The sequence below is a fragment of the Pleurodeles waltl genome, chromosome 5 (genome assembly GCF_031143425.1).
Source record: "Pleurodeles waltl isolate 20211129_DDA chromosome 5, aPleWal1.hap1.20221129, whole genome shotgun sequence".
In the NCBI taxonomy this organism is placed as follows: domain Eukaryota; kingdom Metazoa; phylum Chordata; class Amphibia; order Caudata; family Salamandridae; genus Pleurodeles; species Pleurodeles waltl.
The window spans coordinates 867,328,839-867,348,201 of record NC_090444.1 but is presented as its reverse complement, the minus strand read 5'-3'; the positions used below and the strand labels follow the sequence as shown (position 1 = coordinate 867,348,201).

At 44.8% G+C, this 19,363-nt stretch overlaps 1 protein-coding gene across 1 annotated transcript in view; it reads left to right on the top strand.

Annotated features, from left to right (window-relative positions):
* Positions 1–19,363, top strand: part of DACT2 (dishevelled binding antagonist of beta catenin 2) — a 76,730-nt gene that overhangs the window by 10,126 nt on the left and 47,241 nt on the right. Inside the window, exons 2-3 of the mRNA XM_069234966.1 lie at positions 8,539–8,671; positions 17,708–18,007. Of these exons, the coding sequence (XP_069091067.1) occupies positions 8,539–8,671; positions 17,708–18,007 (433 nt within the window). The remainder of the gene's footprint in view (positions 1–8,538; positions 8,672–17,707; positions 18,008–19,363) is intronic.

The window sequence follows — 19,363 nt, the reverse complement described above, 5'->3', positions numbered from 1 at the left end:
GTCCTTCTTCTTCCTGCGGCCACTACACCCCCCCTAGATGACCACCTCCTTCAGGGAGTGGGCATCATCCTGTCTCAGAATTCCTAATTGCACCACACACCAGATGATGGAATTCCTAATTTCGTGTTCCCTTCAGGCTGGTTACCCCAGAGTTGTGTCCAGCCTGGCAGTGCAACACTCCTGTACAATTAATTTTCCCACCTGTCCTGGTGCCAAATGGGCATCACAGCAGGGGTTGCCTCTCCCAGGTCTGGGGGAAGTGGGGGCCGAATACCAAAGGCAGCAAGGACTTTGAAGTCCCTGGCCTTGGTGTGCAGATGTACTACCAATCCTGTTGCCAGGAGGCAATAACACCTCCTGCTAGAGAAGGTGTTGTGTCTGACCTCGGAGAGCAGAGGTTCTCACCTCCAAGGGGTCAGAAACTCATCTGTGGTGGCAGGCTGGTCGAAACCAGTCAGCCAACCCACTAGAGGACTATTAGGTTTCAAGGGGCACCTCTAATGTGGCCTCTAGGTGCATGTCATAATAAATCCAGTACTGGCATCAGTATGGATTTATTAAGATGCAGTGTTTGATACCAAGCACCACTATTTTCCATCCAACCATCATGTAGTTGGGTCACTCATGCTGACCAGTGTCCAGTACATGCTTTAGGATGGCTGCCTAGTCACTTCCAATGTCTAGGAATGGAACTAGATATCACAGGGGCATATCTGCTCATGCAGATATATCCTTGCATGTATTATAATCCACTCTGCCTTAGGGCTTTTAAGGGCTGCTGAAGGGGTGACTTACTTATAATGTAAGCAGTGACTTTGGCATGGCACACAATGTGTGTGCCACATCGTGTTTTCACTAAGGGCTTGCACCCTGATATTCAGAGCCTCATTATGACCCTGGCGGTCACCAGACAGCCAGGGTCATGGTCGGACCTCCACCGAAATTGGCGGTCGGACCGCAACATTACGACCGTGGCGAAAGCACCACTCTCAGACCCCCAGCACCACCAGGTTACTGCCAGTCAATAGCCTGGAGGTCTCTGTGGTTGTAATCCGCCAGGGCAGTGCTGCTTGCAGTGCTGCCCTGGGGATTACGAGTCCCCTTTCTGCCAGCCTTTGCATGGTGGTAGCCCCACCACGCAAAGGCTGGTGGAAAGGGGGTCTCGGGGGACCCATGGGGGCTCCTGCACTGCCCATGCACTTGGCACGGGCAGTGCAGGGGCCCCTACGGACAGCTCCATCATGCTTTCTACTGCCCAAATTACGGGCAATGGAAAGTGCAACAGGTGCTGCTGCACTCGCCGCACCGCCACGTTGGCGCTGGCTCAATTACGAGTTTGCGTCAGTGTTAAGGCCCTGTTCACCGCAGGGTCAGTGGGCTGAAACGCTGTCTCTGCCCGCTGGCCCTGCGGTGAACTCCTAATAGGGCCAGTGGTGTTCTGGCCGCACAGTCAGTCTGGTGGCGGGACAAGTTTGGTGGGCAGCAGAGGTCGCCTGCCAAACTCGGAATGAGGGCCTCAGTCTGTGATGGCAGGATCTGTGCAATTTGTGTGTGGGTCCCTTAAGGTGGCATAAGTTATGCTACAGCCTTAAGGGCTCTCTTTATTACCCATGCCCTAAATACCAGGGGTACCATTACTAGGGACAGAAAAACATAAAGAGCGTTGTGGTCTGGTCAGATATTTAATCACAGGGACAAGCTGGAGCTGGTGACCCCCAAGAGACATCAGAATCCAGAAAGTTCAGAAGTCGCATCACAGAACGTCCTCTAAAACAAAATAATAAAGACCTCTCCCACCGAGACAATGAATATGCAAAATAATGTGCGCCTGCTCAGGTATATACAGGCTGAGGTACTCCCTAATGGTGTTTTTACTAGTTTCCTTTTCTGGCCTCTGGGAGTGACAGCATTCTAGAAATTGGCACTTTAACAACAGCTTATCCTCTTTGTTTATGGTGCTTGGTGCATCAAGTAAATCAGGTAAGTTGATTGCTTTAAATTTATTTTTAACATAAGTTATCCAGGGGATTTTTAACCCTTTGCCTGTTTTGAGGAAATCTTGGACAATGTTTCTGACAAGCTAGCCTCAGTATTAGCCCACACAATGACCTATAATAGGAGCTCTGAATACATTTTAAAATTTGAGCTCGTAGGAGGCAAATGCAAAAGCTGACTGCAAATAGGATTTTCCTCCACCTGCAGGCTAGAGACAGCCTGATGCCCCATATCCCTGCTTTATACTGTAAAGAGCCACTGGAGTATACTCAGAATTTGAAACATTCAAAAAGGGTAAAACTACTCCCCCCCCCCCCCCCACCGGCTGTCTGTGGGAGGCTAAATAAAGCACCAGCTGCCCTCCAAGTCTTCAATCATGAGTGATTCATTCGTGGCTGCCATGAATCAGAGTGACTGTAGACAATCCCCAGATAGTTAAAATCATTCACACAACTTAAACTTTGTCCCTTCACCCTAAAAGTAAACGTATTTTTCTTCCCTGGTCCATATGCCATTATGTGCGATTTTCGAAAATGTGTGCATAAATCTAAATCATCCATATTAAGATATGAGAGATTCCACCAACAGATGGAGAGCTGCTGGTGTTCATGCCATCAGCATTGCGTAGTCTGCATAAAGCAGTGCCAGTGCAAAAACTTGGGCATTCCATGGGAGGTCACTAGTGGCTTTGACCAAGGCATAACACAAATTGTTAATGTAAATATTAAAGAGCAAGGGGGTCAAGACAGATCTTTGACTTGCCCCTTGGGATAGACAAAAAGAGTCTGACAGTTCTCCCAGTTGGCCATACGGAACCTTCCCTTCCAGGTTCTCAATAAGTGTGTACAGAAAGTCCACCAGTGAAACCTTCATTCCTAGGTTCAACAGCGACAACCATAACTTGGCCCTGTTAACACAGTCAAAGGCTGTTGACCAGGCCAGGTACGGCGGACAGCGCTTAGCTATCATATAGTTACCAATAATCAAATTAAAGTTTAGTCACTGTTCCACCGTACATAGCCCCTGTTGGAAGCCAAATTGAAAGGGGCACAAAATATCATTGAAGTTAGCCCATTCCTTCAGCAAGTTGAATATTACTCGCCTAACAACTTTAACTGAACTGCCAATAAGGGAGATCAGGCGATAGCACCTTGGTGACATACAGTCTCCCTTTTGAAGATTGAAACTATTACGTAGAGAGACCATGAAGTACTGGTCTTACCGCTTAATTAAACACATTTGTTATCAAAGGCCCCCAAAGATCTGTGTTGCACTTAATTAGATCCATGGGGACACCGTCCGGCCCTGGAGCTTTGCCATTTGCCCTTTGCTTAATCGCCAACACCACTCCCTGCAAAGTGATGAACAGAGCAGATGAATAGAGGAATTTTCCTCTCAGCTCAGCCTTCAAACACCCATCTTCCACCAACTGATAAATTGCACTAAAATGCCCAAGCAGAGCAGTATTCAGGACACTGCAATTCAAAAGGGGATTGGGTGGAAACTCCTTCTGTTTAAGCTTATTCACAGTGTCCTCAAACATTTTGCTGTTCTTGGCAACCGCTGCACTGTCCAGGTGCTCCCAATCCCACTTACACAAGGGTTTCTTTCTAGAGTTCGAGGTATTTTTATAGGACTTGTGGGCCTCACATACCAAAACAGGGTATTCCGTGGCTCTGGAAAGAACCTTTCTTAATTTGCTTTTGGCTGCAATTAATTGAAGTCAAACCAACATGGGTTCTGGTGCTTGTTTTTTATTGGCTGTATAAATAATTGCCTGATTATCATATTAAGGGACTCAAAGGAGATTGAAATTTCAACTTACAAACATCAGACAAACAATCCAGAAACACCAGAAGATGGGACTTTTAACAGCATAGCAAGGGTGACCCTAGTCGTCAGCCATCACTAGTATGCTGTGAAATGGGTAGAGTGGCTTCAGGAGGGGTAGATTTTAATACTGGAAAGTGCCCTCTTACATACAAGGCATTATGTGAAAACTTTCTAAGTCAATGATCGAGATCCTACCATGTCCTCTGTAAGAGGCCAGAGTTTTCCCTTCCAAGTTAAACAAATTGATAAGATCAACTAAATCATTCACAGCATAGAAACTATTTAACTCCTTCCCCCTGCTATCCAGTTTCATACTAGAGGGTACCAAACTGTCCAAACCCTGTGCCTTAAGTTTGACCCCAACTTAGCATTGAAGTCCCCACAAATGAGATAGTTTGCATTGTGACATACTCTTGACTCCGATGGGCCTCAAATCCAATAGAACATCAAATAAGCACTCAAAGGGGATACATAATGGATTCACAGAATCATTATTATAAAAATTAATTAGATGAAAACAAAAAGTCTTGGGGCTGTTCTTAATAAATGGTGCCATAAACTTTGAACTTTCCCGTATCTAAGACCATGACTTCACTTTCAGGTTGAGGTTTATCCAAACAGAGAGTCCCTCCTTTGCCTACCATGTGAGGAAGTAACAGCCGGGCAAGAATAGCATGCAAAAATGTGGGGCAGGAAAAACACACAGTGTCCCATATCTCTTGTAAAGCCACAATATCATATTCAGGAAACTTTCCCAAAAAAGTTCATCCACCTCAGCTCCTTCCTTGAAAATTTCAGAGTGATCCGTCAAGCAGGGGCTGAAAAAAAGTGAGTCCCTTCGTACAATTTATATAGGAAAACTGAACAGCGGCACAGAAAAAATGGCTGAACATAATTCCACCAAATTTGGCAGAAAGCTAGATTTTATTTCAAAAGGGTGCTTTTTTGTATTTTGGTGTAAATCCGTTCAGTAGTTTTTCAGAAATTAAAGTTTGAATCTTCATATAACTTGCAGTTGAGTTCATGAGACTCTGAGGGGAATTCACAAGCAGACAGCTTTAAAAATTAGAGTGATCTGAGTGGCGGAGGGGGAATTTTTTTCCTTTTGCCCACCTTGCTCCTACAAGAGTGGGAGCTCCCGCTAGAGTTTGTTCTCTGATTGACTGGTTGAGTATGAAAAGGAATGTTGCAGCAGCCATTACAGGTCTTGGGGAAGTGGTCCCTTGTTCTAAAACCTTTTAACAAAGATAATATAAGGGGACAGGGTAGGAATAGCTACTCCCCCTTTGCCCTTGTTTGGTGGGAGTTCTAGGGACCCCCTGCGGCTTTTGTTCTCGGCGCGATACTGCATTTCTCCCACAGGTTCACAGTAAAAAAAATGCCAGCCACAAATGTTTTTTCAAAACAAATGACCCACCTTAGGGGGCCAGGGTCCAGGGGTGGACGCTTTATCTTTTTGGAGAAGGCCAGGCGGCTTCCTCCCCGAGCTGCTGAAGATCCCGGAGCCCCATTCGACTGGGTTGGTATTTACATAAGCAGGAGAGAAGCATGCATCCCCCCTCCCCAAGCATCAAAGAGGCCCCGTACCATTGGGATGTTTCATTATAATAAGGAAAAGGGGGCACGCGGCCTCCCTCCCAAATCTTGAAAGAAGTCCCAAGGTCAATGTATTTTTTTGGGGGAAGGGGGTATGTGTGGGGTCCCCCTCACCCAAGATCAGGTCCGTGGAACCCATCCCCATAGCTCGATTGTAGTGCTCCAGGGTCCCCATACTTGAGCAGGACAAGAGCAGTGAAAAATGCTCCTCCCTCCTGTGTGGGAGTAATATAATGGAGCTGGCTCCCATCAGCACACAACATGTTGCTGACTAGGGAGCTGGCTGGGGCTGCATGAATTTTGGGCTCCCTTTGTGGTCCCCAACATTAAAAAATGGTGCAGGTGCACCAGGGGTCAGCAGGGCACTATAAAAAATAAACTAAAAAAAAATAAAGAAATGAATGGCAGGAAACACTAATGATGAATTGCTTTGGCAAGGAGCACCCCGTAATGCCCTACTCCATTCATAGATAATAATTTATTGCTGATGGTGCCCCTAGAAGGAGCAGGGGCACCAAACATGTTTTTTTACTCTTGTGATGGCCTGCAGGGAGTGCAGCAGCACCCCTCCAGAAACATTTTAAAACAAAAGTAAGTCTCCTGGGTTAATCCACAATCTCAGGAGAGCTTGCCATAGTGTTTAAAGCACTCCTAACTGGATTGCTATGCTCTTCAGTTGGAGTGCAGAGTCCCCTTGCGGTGGGTTGTATGGCTGCACTTTGTGGCCTGAAAAATGTTATAAGAAAGGCTCAAACACATGTGAATTGTTTTAAATAGTTTTTTTAATTAAAAATCAAGACCATCACTTGTGTTAAACAGCGCATTGGAATGAATTTATAAAATATTCATTTGATTATAGTGTTTGGGTGATTCATCACGTGGGCTGAGTAAAAGAGGGGTAAAAAAAGTGCATTTACCATTATAAATCCTATAGGGATTTTGAACATGACTACATCCTGAACTGCAGGGTGGAATTACACCAAATTTGGCAAAAACTGAACTATGGACGTTCTGCCTGGGATTAGCACAGATATATTAGCACAGACAATTCAAGGTCCTATTTTTGTTGTATACCTTTAACACGGAATGATATACCCATGTGTTCAGGAATGGGGTGGAGGAATCATCAAGGTGATGTGCTTAAGATTTAGAGTCAGAGAACAATATAATATCTTAATTCACTAAATATTTGAGCGCTTGAAATAGGGCAAGGATGCTGATGACATCCATGTAAAGAACATGGGGCCATATGTGCAAATTGTAGGGATTGTGATTTCCTTATTGTGAATATTTGTGGAACACAATTAGGAAATACCAGTTCCTTATATATGAAACCCATTGCATTTAATTTAGAGATTCCTAATGGCTTGCAAACCGACCCATCTCATGAATATTATTGAGGTAGGTCGCAATTTGAGACCCATTAGGAATTACCGCCATCACAGAAATGGTAGCCTGATGTGGTCAGCAGACTACCATATTGTGACTGCTTTTTAATAAAGCAAACTTTTTTTTTTCTTTTTTTTTTTAAAATGCAACCAGTTTTCCTTAAAGGAAAAAGGGATGTGTTTAAGATGAAAAAAAACATTTTTAAGTTTCAATTTTTAAGAGTAGGTAGTGGTCTTGTCAGTCCACTACCTGCTCCTAATTTTTTTTCTACATTCGGAAAGGGGAAGGGGTCCCATGTGCCCCCTTCCCATTTGCAAATTGTTACCACTACCTTTAATAAAAAAATATTTTTGGGGGGGACCATAATTCATTCGCAAAACAGTCATACATAGCAGTGCAATTCGGTAATTGGAAGGGATGCCCTAAACGCACCCCCTCCAAATACCGAACTGCTAAATCAAATTGCGATTTGGTAGCAAGTTACCAAATCATAATTTAGCATTTGTACATATGTAAAAGCATTTTTCCTGTTAAAAGCGACAAAAATGGTTTGTACATATTGCCCATTGTCTGCTGTCTGTTTCACATGATATGGCTGCTGTCCTATAATAACTTGCGTATGCGTGGTTTGCACACCATATCCTATTTATAATACTTGACCTTCATTACACATTTCATACCATTACTTATCACCTTTGAGGTAATATGGGCGAAGATGCAGTGTGTGTGGACAAATAAGCACACACCAGCGCTGGTGAACTAAAAGCTCTCACCTCAAACATATTACTCACAGCGGGCACTGCTGAATAAATTAGATCATTTTACAAATAAACTAAAATATTAGCTTTACATCACGCATCCTAGTGCCACTGCACTAACTAAAATAAGAGTCTCCTGGTATGCAAAGCATGAAACATTAATAGTAGTACTGAGACCCTAAGCGGTTATTAAATGAAGTTAGTTCACTGGAACTTATTAGGGTTTAAGTCGTGCAACTCTTGATATCCCACAGAGCAAGGTTCCTCTGGTCATGTTCAAAAGCTTTTTTTTAATGTCCTGTTTCTTCAGACCCTTTGGCAACGTTTGGAACGTGGTGAATTAGCCCAAAACTGAGGACGCTTCTGTGTGGAATCTGGACAGAGATAACCCAGATTTGTTGCAAGTTCTCCCGCAGCTTAATGTTCAAAATTGCTGGTTATCCTACACTCACAACGCCCTTGTGGGTATGGTGTACATTGTGTTTTGACCTGTTGTGTCTGCCTCAGTACTGATGTCATGCCTGATCGCTTCACTTTCCCCTGTGCTCTCTGGTTACAAGTTCAAGTGTTGTGCGTTGTTGGAGGAGCTAGCTATCCCCAGCTTTTCTACCTCTTAGGGTCACATGTTATGAGGAAGAAGTTAAAAAGGAATAACGCATTGTGTGTGAAACTTGGACGAGCTCCCAAAGTGGCTTTACAACACTGTTAAGAGTATGAAAGTGGAGACTATTGGGAGAAGATAACGGATCAGCAGAGATGGGATTAACAGCGGCTGTAGCCCATAGGAAAGATCCCAGGATCAGGGTTTCCCCACACTTTAGCCACATCTCAACCTTGTCGGTTGTTGTGTCTGTTATGTTATAACCAAAATATTTTCAATATAGATGAGCACTTGTGTAGCTGTGTATTGAACCCCTTTGTGTAGCTAATAATTGTCACTCTTCATCTCCTCTCCTTTGTTCATTAGTCACGTTTAAGGAGACAGGACATCGGTCTAAAATACCATCTTGATCAGCTGGATCAGCAAATCAGTGAACTGAAGTTAGATGTCAACAAGGCATCCAGTGAACACATCGACAGTGACAGCAGGCCCAGCTCAGGTAATGCTTTTTATAACATACATATATCTGTTTGAAAAAAAAACTCTAGTGTGGGCGAGCGATCATGGCTGCATTGTAAACCATTTCAAGCTACTTTGAGCAAAATCAGCATGTCAAGTTAGATCTGAGATCGTGCCAGGTACAAATGAGCGTACCGTTCATGGGTGTATTTTAAGACTAACGCAGGTCCCTTAAGTTATAAATATTGTGTTAGGGAAATTTGGTGGCAAGGTTTACCTTGACGCACAAGCTCAGCTAAATATCACCTTTTTTTTAAAAGGTTGTCTTCCTGGGTACATCGAGTTTCCAATATGCCTGCAATCAGATAGTTGCTACTTGCCAAGTACTTACTCCTCTGCTAAGTCAATGATACGTTTTGTGTTGCATTTAATTTCCCCTAAAACATCAATGGTCTGCTATTGTCACAGAAACATAACATATCTCTATGGTTAAGCAGATGCCAATATTGTCTGCCCCCATCCAACATCTTCCCAAAAGTTGCTGTTTTTAAGAATTTTACAAGTAATAATCATACATTATTGTGTGTTTTTTAACCATTTTTCTTGATTTTGACATAATAATTCAAGCATCGCACAATCTGTCACATCAGTTATCAACATTTGTGTACACTTTCTGGTTGGTAGATGCTTTGGCCATGTGGCTGGAGCCGATGGTTCTGTAATAACATGTATAAAGAAAAAAGGGGTAACAAACTTCAGGTCACCGCATGGCATTCAGATAATACAAACAGTGGTGTTACATGGTAGGTGTTGGCTATGGGCGTATAGTTGAAAAACAACAACATAAGCGATTCAGGTGGCATAGTTCCCATTGGCAAGCCCCGTCCGCTCTCCGTCATGAATGACAACTGTGTCAAATTGCCAGGAAAGGGGGAGGGGGGCTGTCTGCCGGAGACGACAGGGCCTCAGGTCAGGCAGTTCCCAGCAAGATAAATTGAAGAGTGATGGTAACCACTTCTCAAGTAGTCTAAGCACCTTGATGTCTCTGTAGTACTTTTAGCAGGACATCCCAGGATGCCTCCAGGGGTATGCTACAGAGCCCTGGGACCTCTTCACGATGTAACGCAACAGCTTCCGCCCTGCCCCATTTTGAGGTCGCTGCATACCAGATGCTGTATGGGTGGAACGGTGCTTGCTTTCCAATGCATTGCTGTAAAATGTGTGAATATGAGAAGTCCCAGGCAGATCTATTGGTGGCTTTTTGAATTTTCCGCTTTTTAAACAGACACAACATGGCACCCTCCATGGTGTGTATTTTGGTTTGCCCGTTATTTCGGAGAGAACATCAGTGACCTTCCATGTAGTGGCTACTATAGGACAACCCCAAAAGATGTGGATCATATCGGCGTGCAGCACTCGGCATCTGAGGCAGTGGGGGGATGTACTGGAATTTGGAGTTGTGGGAGTGTTTGCTCAGATATATCATACACTAATGTGTTAGTCGAGAAAGGAATTCTACTTTTGTTTTCTTTTGCTTATGTCAAAGGTACAAATTTACAAATTGCCATGATTTGTTCCTTTACCAACCTTTTTAGGTCTTGCGTACTGCTTTAGCTATCGATTGTCAAAGACCGGCCGTGAGTGCAAAAATATATAGAGTGGAGTTTGGGTGAATCCCTTACTCTGTTAGGATGTCAGTCTTGTCTCTCTCACTTCTCTTCTATGCTCCTGATTCTATGACTTTCCTTCCTATTCATGCATTTGTACAACCAAAGGGAGCAATTTGATTTCAGCGTGTTTTTGGTTTGGTGGTATGTACCCTCCTTCCACTGACGTCAGAGATTGCCTTGGAATGGACATGAGGGGCTAGTTCATCTCCCTCTGTTTTGCTTACCCTATTCTCAGTCCTACCTTCCTCGCTAGAAAAGGCAATCCATCTTCCTTCGAGTGCCCACTTGCCCCCCAGCACTCCAGGTCCTTCGCACTACAAGCATAGACAAAGCCAATAAATTTCACAAGTAGGACTTGTGCTTGTTGGCTCCATACAAACCTTGAGGAACTATGAGAACTAAACCTATATTATTCATATGCATCAATGCAAAGAGAAGAGTTTGTAACTATATGTATTTAAATATATCTGAATAGCGTGCCACTTGAAACATTGTATGGCGTAAAGGTTTGCACATTCATACCTTCGTTTAAAAAAAAATAATTAAAAAACGATTCACCTAGGGACTATTGGCATTAGATAAACTTATCTAGTATTTTCCATGTACACACATAAACACTGACAGGCTTAAGGGCTAAGAAAAGAAATATGATCCTGCTTTCTTTGTAATAACCTCCCTATGTCTCGCTTCATTGTTTCAACCTTTGTATCTGCCTCTTCTTTACACACACTGGCTTGTTTGTACACATATTGTTCACAGTTACTTCAGAGACAAACAAATGAAGGCAATGGTTACTATGCGATACAATGAGGGACATAAATATTTCATTGAGTGTTGCTCACATGTGATCCGTTGTGCTCGATAAAAGAAAAGAAACAAAAGACAGCAACATAATTACAGTTGAAGCTGTCATACAAACACACTCTCATTACAAACTAATCTTCTGCCAAACAAGGCACCTGTATTTTTACCGGGACCACGTTAGCAGTGCATTAAGACCTACCAGGCACTGCAGTGTGACTCATTGTGTGCCTTACTGTGTGCTACAATTATACCATATACAACAAAAGCACATCGCAGGTTCCGTTCGAGAACTGACTAGGCCAAACCTACTGACTGGCTGAAATTGCATAGACCACCTTAGGCTGTGCAGCTACGTCGATGTCTTAGCTTGAAATTGTTGACCGTTTTTCAAAATACCAGCCGTAGCATGGGAGCATTGAAACATAAAGGGGGTCATTCTGACCCTGGCGGTAATTACCGCCATGGCGGAGGTCGGCGGTAGCACCGCCAACAGGCTGGCGGTGCACCGCTGGGCATTCTGACCGCGGCGGTTCAGCCGCGGCCAGAAACGGAAAGTCGGCGGTGTACCGCCGACTTCCCGCTGCCCTTGAGAATCCTCCATGGCGGCGGAGCGCGCTCCGCCGCCATGGGGATTCTGACACCCCCTACCGCCATCCGGTTCCTGGCGGTTCTCCCGCCAGGAACAGGATGGCGGTAGGGGGTGCTGCGGGGCCCCTGGGGGCCCCTGCAGTGCCCATGCCAATGGCATGGGCACTGCAGGGGCCCCCGTAAGGGGGCCCCACGAAGAATTTCAGTGTCTGCTTTGCAGGCACTGAAATTCGCGACGGGTGCAACTGCACCCGTCGCACCTTCCCACTCCGCCGGCTCCATTCTGAGCCGGCGTCCTCGTGGGAAGGGTGTTTCCCGCTGGGCTGGCGGGCGGACTTTCGGCGGTCGCCCGCCGGCCCAGTGGGAAAGCCAGAATGACCGCCGCGGTCTTTTGACCGCGGAGCGGTCTTTCGGCAGGAACCGCTTGGCGGGCGGCGACCGCCGTCCGCCGCGGTCAGAATCACCCCCAAATTCTCTTGTATAACTAAGCAAGAGTCCACATTGCGTGGTAATCGAGCACTGTGTGAGAAAGTAGCCTCTTTCTAGCATAGTTACCCCCATTTTTGGCCTGTTTGTCAGTCTTTGTCAGTGTATTTTTACTGTGTCACTGTAATCCTGCTAGTCAGGACCCCGTGCTCATAGTTTGTGGCCTACATGTCAGTATGTTTTACTGTGTTGTCAGTATGCTTGACTGTGTCACTAGAGTCCTGCTAATCGGAACTCCAGTGCTTATGCTCTCTCTGGTTCCAAATTTGTACTTACATACTGGTAACCCAGTATTCCACTCCAATTTGGCATACTGGACCCCCCTTATAAGTCCATAGTATATGGTACCTAGGTACCCAGGGCATCGGGGTTCCAGGAGATCCTTATGGGCTGCAGCATTTATTTTGCCACCCCTAAGGAACTCATACAAACACTTCTTCAGGACTGCCATTGCAGCCTGAATGAAATAGTGTAAGTACTATTTCATAGCCAACTTTCACTGAACCAGGTCACTTATAAGTCGCATGTATAGCTAACCTTCGGACCCTGAAGGTTAGGTGCATAGTACTTGTGTGGGAGCCCCCCCCCCCCTGCACTAGCAGAGGTGCCACTATGTCCTCCAGGCCCAATTTCCCAGACTTCATGAGTGCAGGGACACCATTATAAGAATGCACTACATATATGTCAATACATATACGTAGCTCCACAATGGTAACCCCGAATATGGCCATGTGAAGTGTCTAAGATTGAGAATTGGTACCCCCAATCCAATTCTGGTATTGGGGGGCCAATTCCATGCACCCTGGGGGCTCCACCATGGACCCCCACTACTGCCATACCAGTCTTCTGAGGTGTTCACTGCAGCCCCAGCTGCTGCTACCTTACAGACTGGCTTCTGCCCTCTGAGGCTTGAGCGGCTCAATCCCAGGAAGGCAGAACAATGCATTTTGTTTAGGAGAGGGGTGTTACACCTGCTCCCTTTGGAAATAGGTGCTACAGGCATGGAAGGGGTATCCTCCCAGAGACTCTGGACATGCTTTGAAGGGCACAAACGGTGCCCTCCTTGCATGATCCAGTCTACCTCGGTTCAGGGACCCCCAGTCCCTGCTCTGGCACGAAACTGGACAAAGGAAAGGGGAGTGACCACTCCCCTGCCCATCACCACCCCAGGGGTGGCTCCCAGAGCTCCTCCAGAGTGTCACTGCATTCTGCCATCTTGTTTTCAGGATGGTCAGGGATCTCTGGGAGCATCTGAGTGGCCAGTGCCAGCAGGTCACGTCAGAAACCCCTCTTGATAGGTGCTTCCCTGGTTAGGTGACCAATCCCCCTCTCAGGGCTATTTAGGGTCTCTTCTGTGGGTGTTTCTTTAGATTCCATTTTGCAAGATTCCAACAGGACTCCTCTGCAACCTCTGCTTCACCTTCTACTGTTGGATCAACTGCAGAACTGCTCCAGGAACCTTACAACTGCAACAAAGTATCCAAGAAAGCTACTGCAACTCTGTAACTTCAGCTCCTTCCAGCAACTGCAACAGTTTCCAAGTCGTGCACACTCTGAGGACTGCCTGTCTTCATCCTTCACCAGAAGAATTGAAGGAATCTCCAGTGGGGTGACGGAGTCTCTTCTCTGCTTCAGAAGGCACCTCACTGCAGCGATGACCGGTGCTCTGGGTCCCCTCTCCTGATGACGAGCGTGTGTCCTGGAACACAGGTGGTGGACCAAAGTGACCCAGACTGTCCAAAGGTCCAACTGTCCAAATTTGGTGGAGATAAGAGCTTGCTTTCCTGAGCCAGACAGTACCCCTGTGCACCATGTGTTCTGCAACTCCTAGAGCTTTTTTGTGCTTCTCCAAGAAATCTTTTGTGCACAACGTAGCATAGGTCCCCAGCACTCTATCCTGCAATGCTCAGATCCCTTAGTTGTTCTCCACCAGCGTGGGATCCCTATGTGTAGTGCTGTGATGACCGCGATTTGCAACTCCTTTGTCCCCGTGTCCTGAGACTCCTGTGGGTGCTGCCTGGTCTTCTGAGGGCTCTCTGAAATGCCGAGAGCCCCCTCTGTCTCCTCAGTCTGAGTTGAGACCCCCAGGTCCCTCCTAGGACCAGGTAGTGCCTTTTCCGGCAAATGCGTCTTTTGCATGAGCCAAGGCTTGTTGGCAGAATCCAACGACAAAAAACAGCCTGCTTTCTTCTACTCAACGTGGGACATCTCTTGCACCAAGCAGGAACCCGCAGCTGTCTTCTTTGGTGCATCTTTTACTTTTTCTTCCAACCGGAGAATCCACTTTTGCACCTTCATCCGCGTTAGCAGGAGCTCTTGTTCTTCCTGGACTCTTCAGTTGCTCTTGGATTTGGTCTCCTCTCTGCACAGGTCTTCAGGTCCAGGAACCCACTGTTGGTGTCTTGCAGTCTTGCATAGTTTTTGCATAATCCTTTAAAAACGACTCCTAGTTTTTTCTAAGGAAACGTGCTGTATTTTACTCCTGCTTTCCTGGGCCCTAGTGTGGAGTACTGTAGGAAATTGGCTCTGTATATACTACTTCAAAATAAGAAATAGTGTGCACATAGTCCAAGGGTTCCCCTTAGAGGTAAGATAGTGGCAAAATTAGATAATTCTAATGCTCTATTTTGTGGTAGTGTGGTCTCCTTAGAGGTAAGATAGTGGCAAAATTAGATAATTCTAATGCTCTATTTTGTGGTAGTGTGGTCGAGCAGTAGGCTTATCAGAGGGTAGTGTTAAGCATTTGCTGTACACACACAGGAAATAAATGAGAAACACGCACTCAAAGACTTACTCCAGGCCAATAGGTTTTTATATTGAAAAATATATTTTCTTAGTTTATTGTAGTAACCACAAGTTCAAGATTTACATCAGTATTTCACTTAGATACTTTAGGAACTTTGAATGGAAACAATATCATGTACAGTCTTTGTAAACATGGCAATAAGCTATTTTCAAAGTGGACACAGTGCAAAAATCAACAGTTCCTGGGGGAGGTAAGTAAAGGTTAGATTAGGAGGTAAGTAAAACACTTACAAGTCTCAGTCCTGGGGATTAGGCAGCCCACCATTTGGCGGTTCAAGGCAACCCCAAAGTTACCACACCAGCAGCTCAGGTCCGGTCAGGTGCAGAGGTCAAAGAGGTGCCCAAAACATATAGGTGCCTATAGAGAACAGGGGTGCTCCGGTTCCAGTCTGCCAGCAGGTAAGTACCCGTGTCCTCGGGGGGCAGACCAAGGGGGTTTTGTAGAGCACTGGGGGGGACACAAGTTGGCACACAAAACACACCCTCAGCGGCACAGGGGCAGCTGGGTGCAGTGTACAAAGCAGGCGTCGGGTTTTAGATAGGAAACAATGGAGGGACCCCGGGTTCTCTCTAGTGGTGCAGGCAGGCAAGGGGGGGCTTCTCGGGACAGCCATGCAGTGCCCTCTCCTTAACCCAGTGGTTACATTTCGCTGGGGGACGGGGCCAGTGGGCCCACCAGTACATATTTTGGAGAACCAGGGCTCTTCCACTCTGTCACATAATGGTCATATTAGTCTTTACAATGCATGGCCCTGCCCTGTCAATTAGTCCCGCCCAGGCATAGACATGACTGTAGCATTCTCAAGTGGCAGGGACACCAAGCGCTTAATTTTCTCTTATGTTAAACCATTCCGTGCCCAGGCAAAGACACACTTTCATTTTCATAAAATAATATTTTGTACCCTGTAACAAGTCCATCATTTCAGGATTTTTATTGAGTATTTCCCTGTTCTTTGTCTATGTACACAGACATGCTATCAGTTTTAGGTGGACCAGCCCCATTGATATTTTAGTAGATTCTGCTTTGTTTCACTCTTTGCCTTTTTTTCGGTAGAACACTAAAAATGTGTTCCCATAGCATCCACCCTGTTACATGGATATTTGCACTTTTGCCTGTTACATGGGTAGTTGGTCTTTTGCCGATAAGTTTCACTGGAAGCGGACTTCTGTTTCCTTTTGTGTGTTTGCTTTGCACTCATGGTGGCCGTCAGCTCGCTTATGTGAAACTGTTTTACTTTTCAGTTTATGGAGCAAGAAAAGTTTGGTTAGGAGTTTACAGCGCTAATAGCTTTAACTCGAGTAAACTCGAGACCCATTGCATTGCAAATGCTTGTAACTCTTGCAGACGTGAAGTTCAGGTTCACTATGGGTTTTGGTACCACTGATAGCCTCAGGTCAATTCTTAGTGAGAAGATTTATACCTAGGAGCAACTAGTGTGAGGACTGGTACATTCATGACTTTTCATTTTTATCACTACATGCCTTGAAAATGACCACAGGACACATAAATACTGAAGTTATATGAGTGTACGTGCACCTGCAAGTAGAATTGCAGCTTGAATTATTGTGATGAGGATAGCTCTTTAGTCAATTACTGATCATAAGACAACTGTGTGGATGATGTAGTGACTTACATCTAGGTGCTCACTGCCTGGATCTTTCTTCCTAGAATTAACTGTGCATAATGCATTGGTACCATAGCTCAGTAAAGGTAAAGGGTGTATTGAACATGGCATTTAAACGGTATTCGATTTCCTAAGTGTGGAGCCACTGTCCCGTAGTCGTCATTGTGGAGAAATGGTTAAGAGTGCTGTGCTTGTCACTGGTCTCGTTTCAGTATATCTCACAAAAGGTAGGTGCCTTATTTTGGGGTGTGAACTCTGAAAACTCCTCTATCTTTTGTGCCCCGTACGAATCCGATAGGACGTATTTTTGGAGAGGCAATTGATAACGACTGACAATCATGTAATAGGTAAAATAAAATAAAAACAATAGCGAAGAATGTGGTCTTGTGGCTAAAAAAGGCAAATCAGGTATCCTTGCAGTGATGATGCAGAATTTTTAAACCACAGCAGTGAACGTAGTGGTTAGAGCGAAGAACACCCACCTGGAGAACACAAAACCTTTTCGTTAATAAAGTACTGTTAAAGACTGCTTCAAGAACAACCAGGAAACATGCAAATATCTCCAGAGTCATACTATAGGTAGTCACCTGTGTCAACATGTCTATTTGCAAATTAGATCTAACAGAAAACATTCAGCAGCAAAATGAACACAAAACCTCCTGGAGGAAACAGTGTAAAAAATTAACATTGCTTTTGAAACCAGAACGCTCAGACTAGTGGCACGTAGTGAGGAGCTCAGCTGCACAGAAACAGCAACACATTTTCAATACAGCATGGATTAATCCCAGAAGGTCCAAGGCGTCTACAACATATGTTTGGTTTTGCGTGGCTTGTTGAATTTCATGTCCTTATCCTATCCATTTAGTTTTTTTTATCTTGTCCATTTTGTATAGTGCACAATAAGTTTTTTTTAATGATGACTAAACGTTAAATTTGTTATACTTCTGATATCTGTATTCTCCACAGCATATCATCAACTCTGCTTAATTGCTGTTCGATCTAGCCCTCCTTAGTATGTTACCCTAGTGCTCCAGTTTTTAGTAGAAGATGACATTTCTTACACTGTTCTTCTTTCACCAATTTTCCCTTCTCTCTTAGGATTTTATGAGCTCAGCGATGGTGGTTCCTGTTCCCTGTCCACCTCCAGTACCTCTGTCTGCAGTGAGTCCATGTCTTCCTCTCATGGTAGCCTTCTTCCGTGTGCCCAGCAGCTTCGAACGAGACTGAACGTATTTGATCACAGGCCCAGATCTGCAGATGAAACCACTGTGCATACAGCAGTTGCCTCTGCAAAACTTCAGAGGCAGGGGGCACATATTAGGGATGGGTGCCGGATCAGAACCAGGGTTGAACATCAAAGCAACGCAACCAGGCCCCGACCAAGGCCAGTTTCAACAGGTAGTGACTATAATATTAACTTCTTAGTCTCAAAATAACTGTAATTTCTTAGCTGATTCACTAATACAAAGTTATTTCATCAGAGAAATTTGCTTCACAAGAATTTGTCTTGCCAGTTTTGCCACAAAACATTGGTCACAGACCAATGTAGGAAATTCACGTTCTCCTCCTGACTCAGCATAGCTATCAATGCCTGACCCCTATATCCCGTCCCTCGCTCCTGCATGCTTACTATCACAATCTGGCCACCATAAGCATCCTAACTAGCGTGGGATAACAATGTATACTATGTAATAATATACAAGTAGCAACTTCAGAAAACAATGGTCTCTTTTGACTATTCATACTCGACTATATTCCAAATGATAGAGCTAATTCACAAAGGCATTTATGAGTGTGTAGAGTAGTAGCACAGGCTTACTAATTCACATTCTTTGTTAATTGTTCCCTTTATGGCTTTATTTTCATTTTATGTGTGTTTACCATTAACTGCATATACTTACTTGTTCTACCTGTGAATGTTTTACCTGTTCCAAGCATGGCCTCGTACTCCCCCCTTTTTTTTCCTTTTTTTTTGCAGTGCACAGTGCCTCCGAAACTAAGCTAATTAACTTTTTTACCTCCAAGGCCAACTTCCAATTGTAACATTCTCTTTTCTTAACTCAATAAATACGCTAGAAAGTGATTGGTTTAATTAATACGTTTTAGAAAAGACAGTACAGTGTTGATTAGCCACTAGGTGCCTCATTTACTAAGAAGTGGCACAGCTGCTCCAAATTCAGCAGCACCACTCTGCATCACTTCAGAAACGCAGGGATGTGCCGTATTTAATACAATATGATGCACCCCTGTGTTTTCCCTAGCGCTGGCACTAAAATTAGCTGCCTAGCAATAACCCAGGCAATAATTGTTTATATGCATGAAGGTGACCCTTCCTGCATATAAGCAATCAATAATGGTGATTTGCTACTCCTATATGTGTTTCACAATGCAGCACACATAGGAGTAGCAAATCTTGATTATTTAATGACTGTTTATGTGCAGGAAGGGACCCCTTCCTGCACATAAACAATCATTAATGGCTTGAAAATGAGAACTAAAAGTATTTCTCCTCATTGCGCCATGCTAACGCCACCCCTGGGGCGGCAATAGATTTTGGTGCTGGCTCAGGTTTACAACGTAAATCTGAGCAGCGTCAGAAGGCAATGGATTTTGCAGTGGAACACCCACAGCAACACCCATTGCATGCCCCTTTCACTCAAAGTGATGTGTGTAAAGGGGCCATCTTTACAAAGCGGCGTTAAGCCACAAAAAGTGCCTTAACTTATCTTTGTAAATATGGGGCAGGGCACTGCG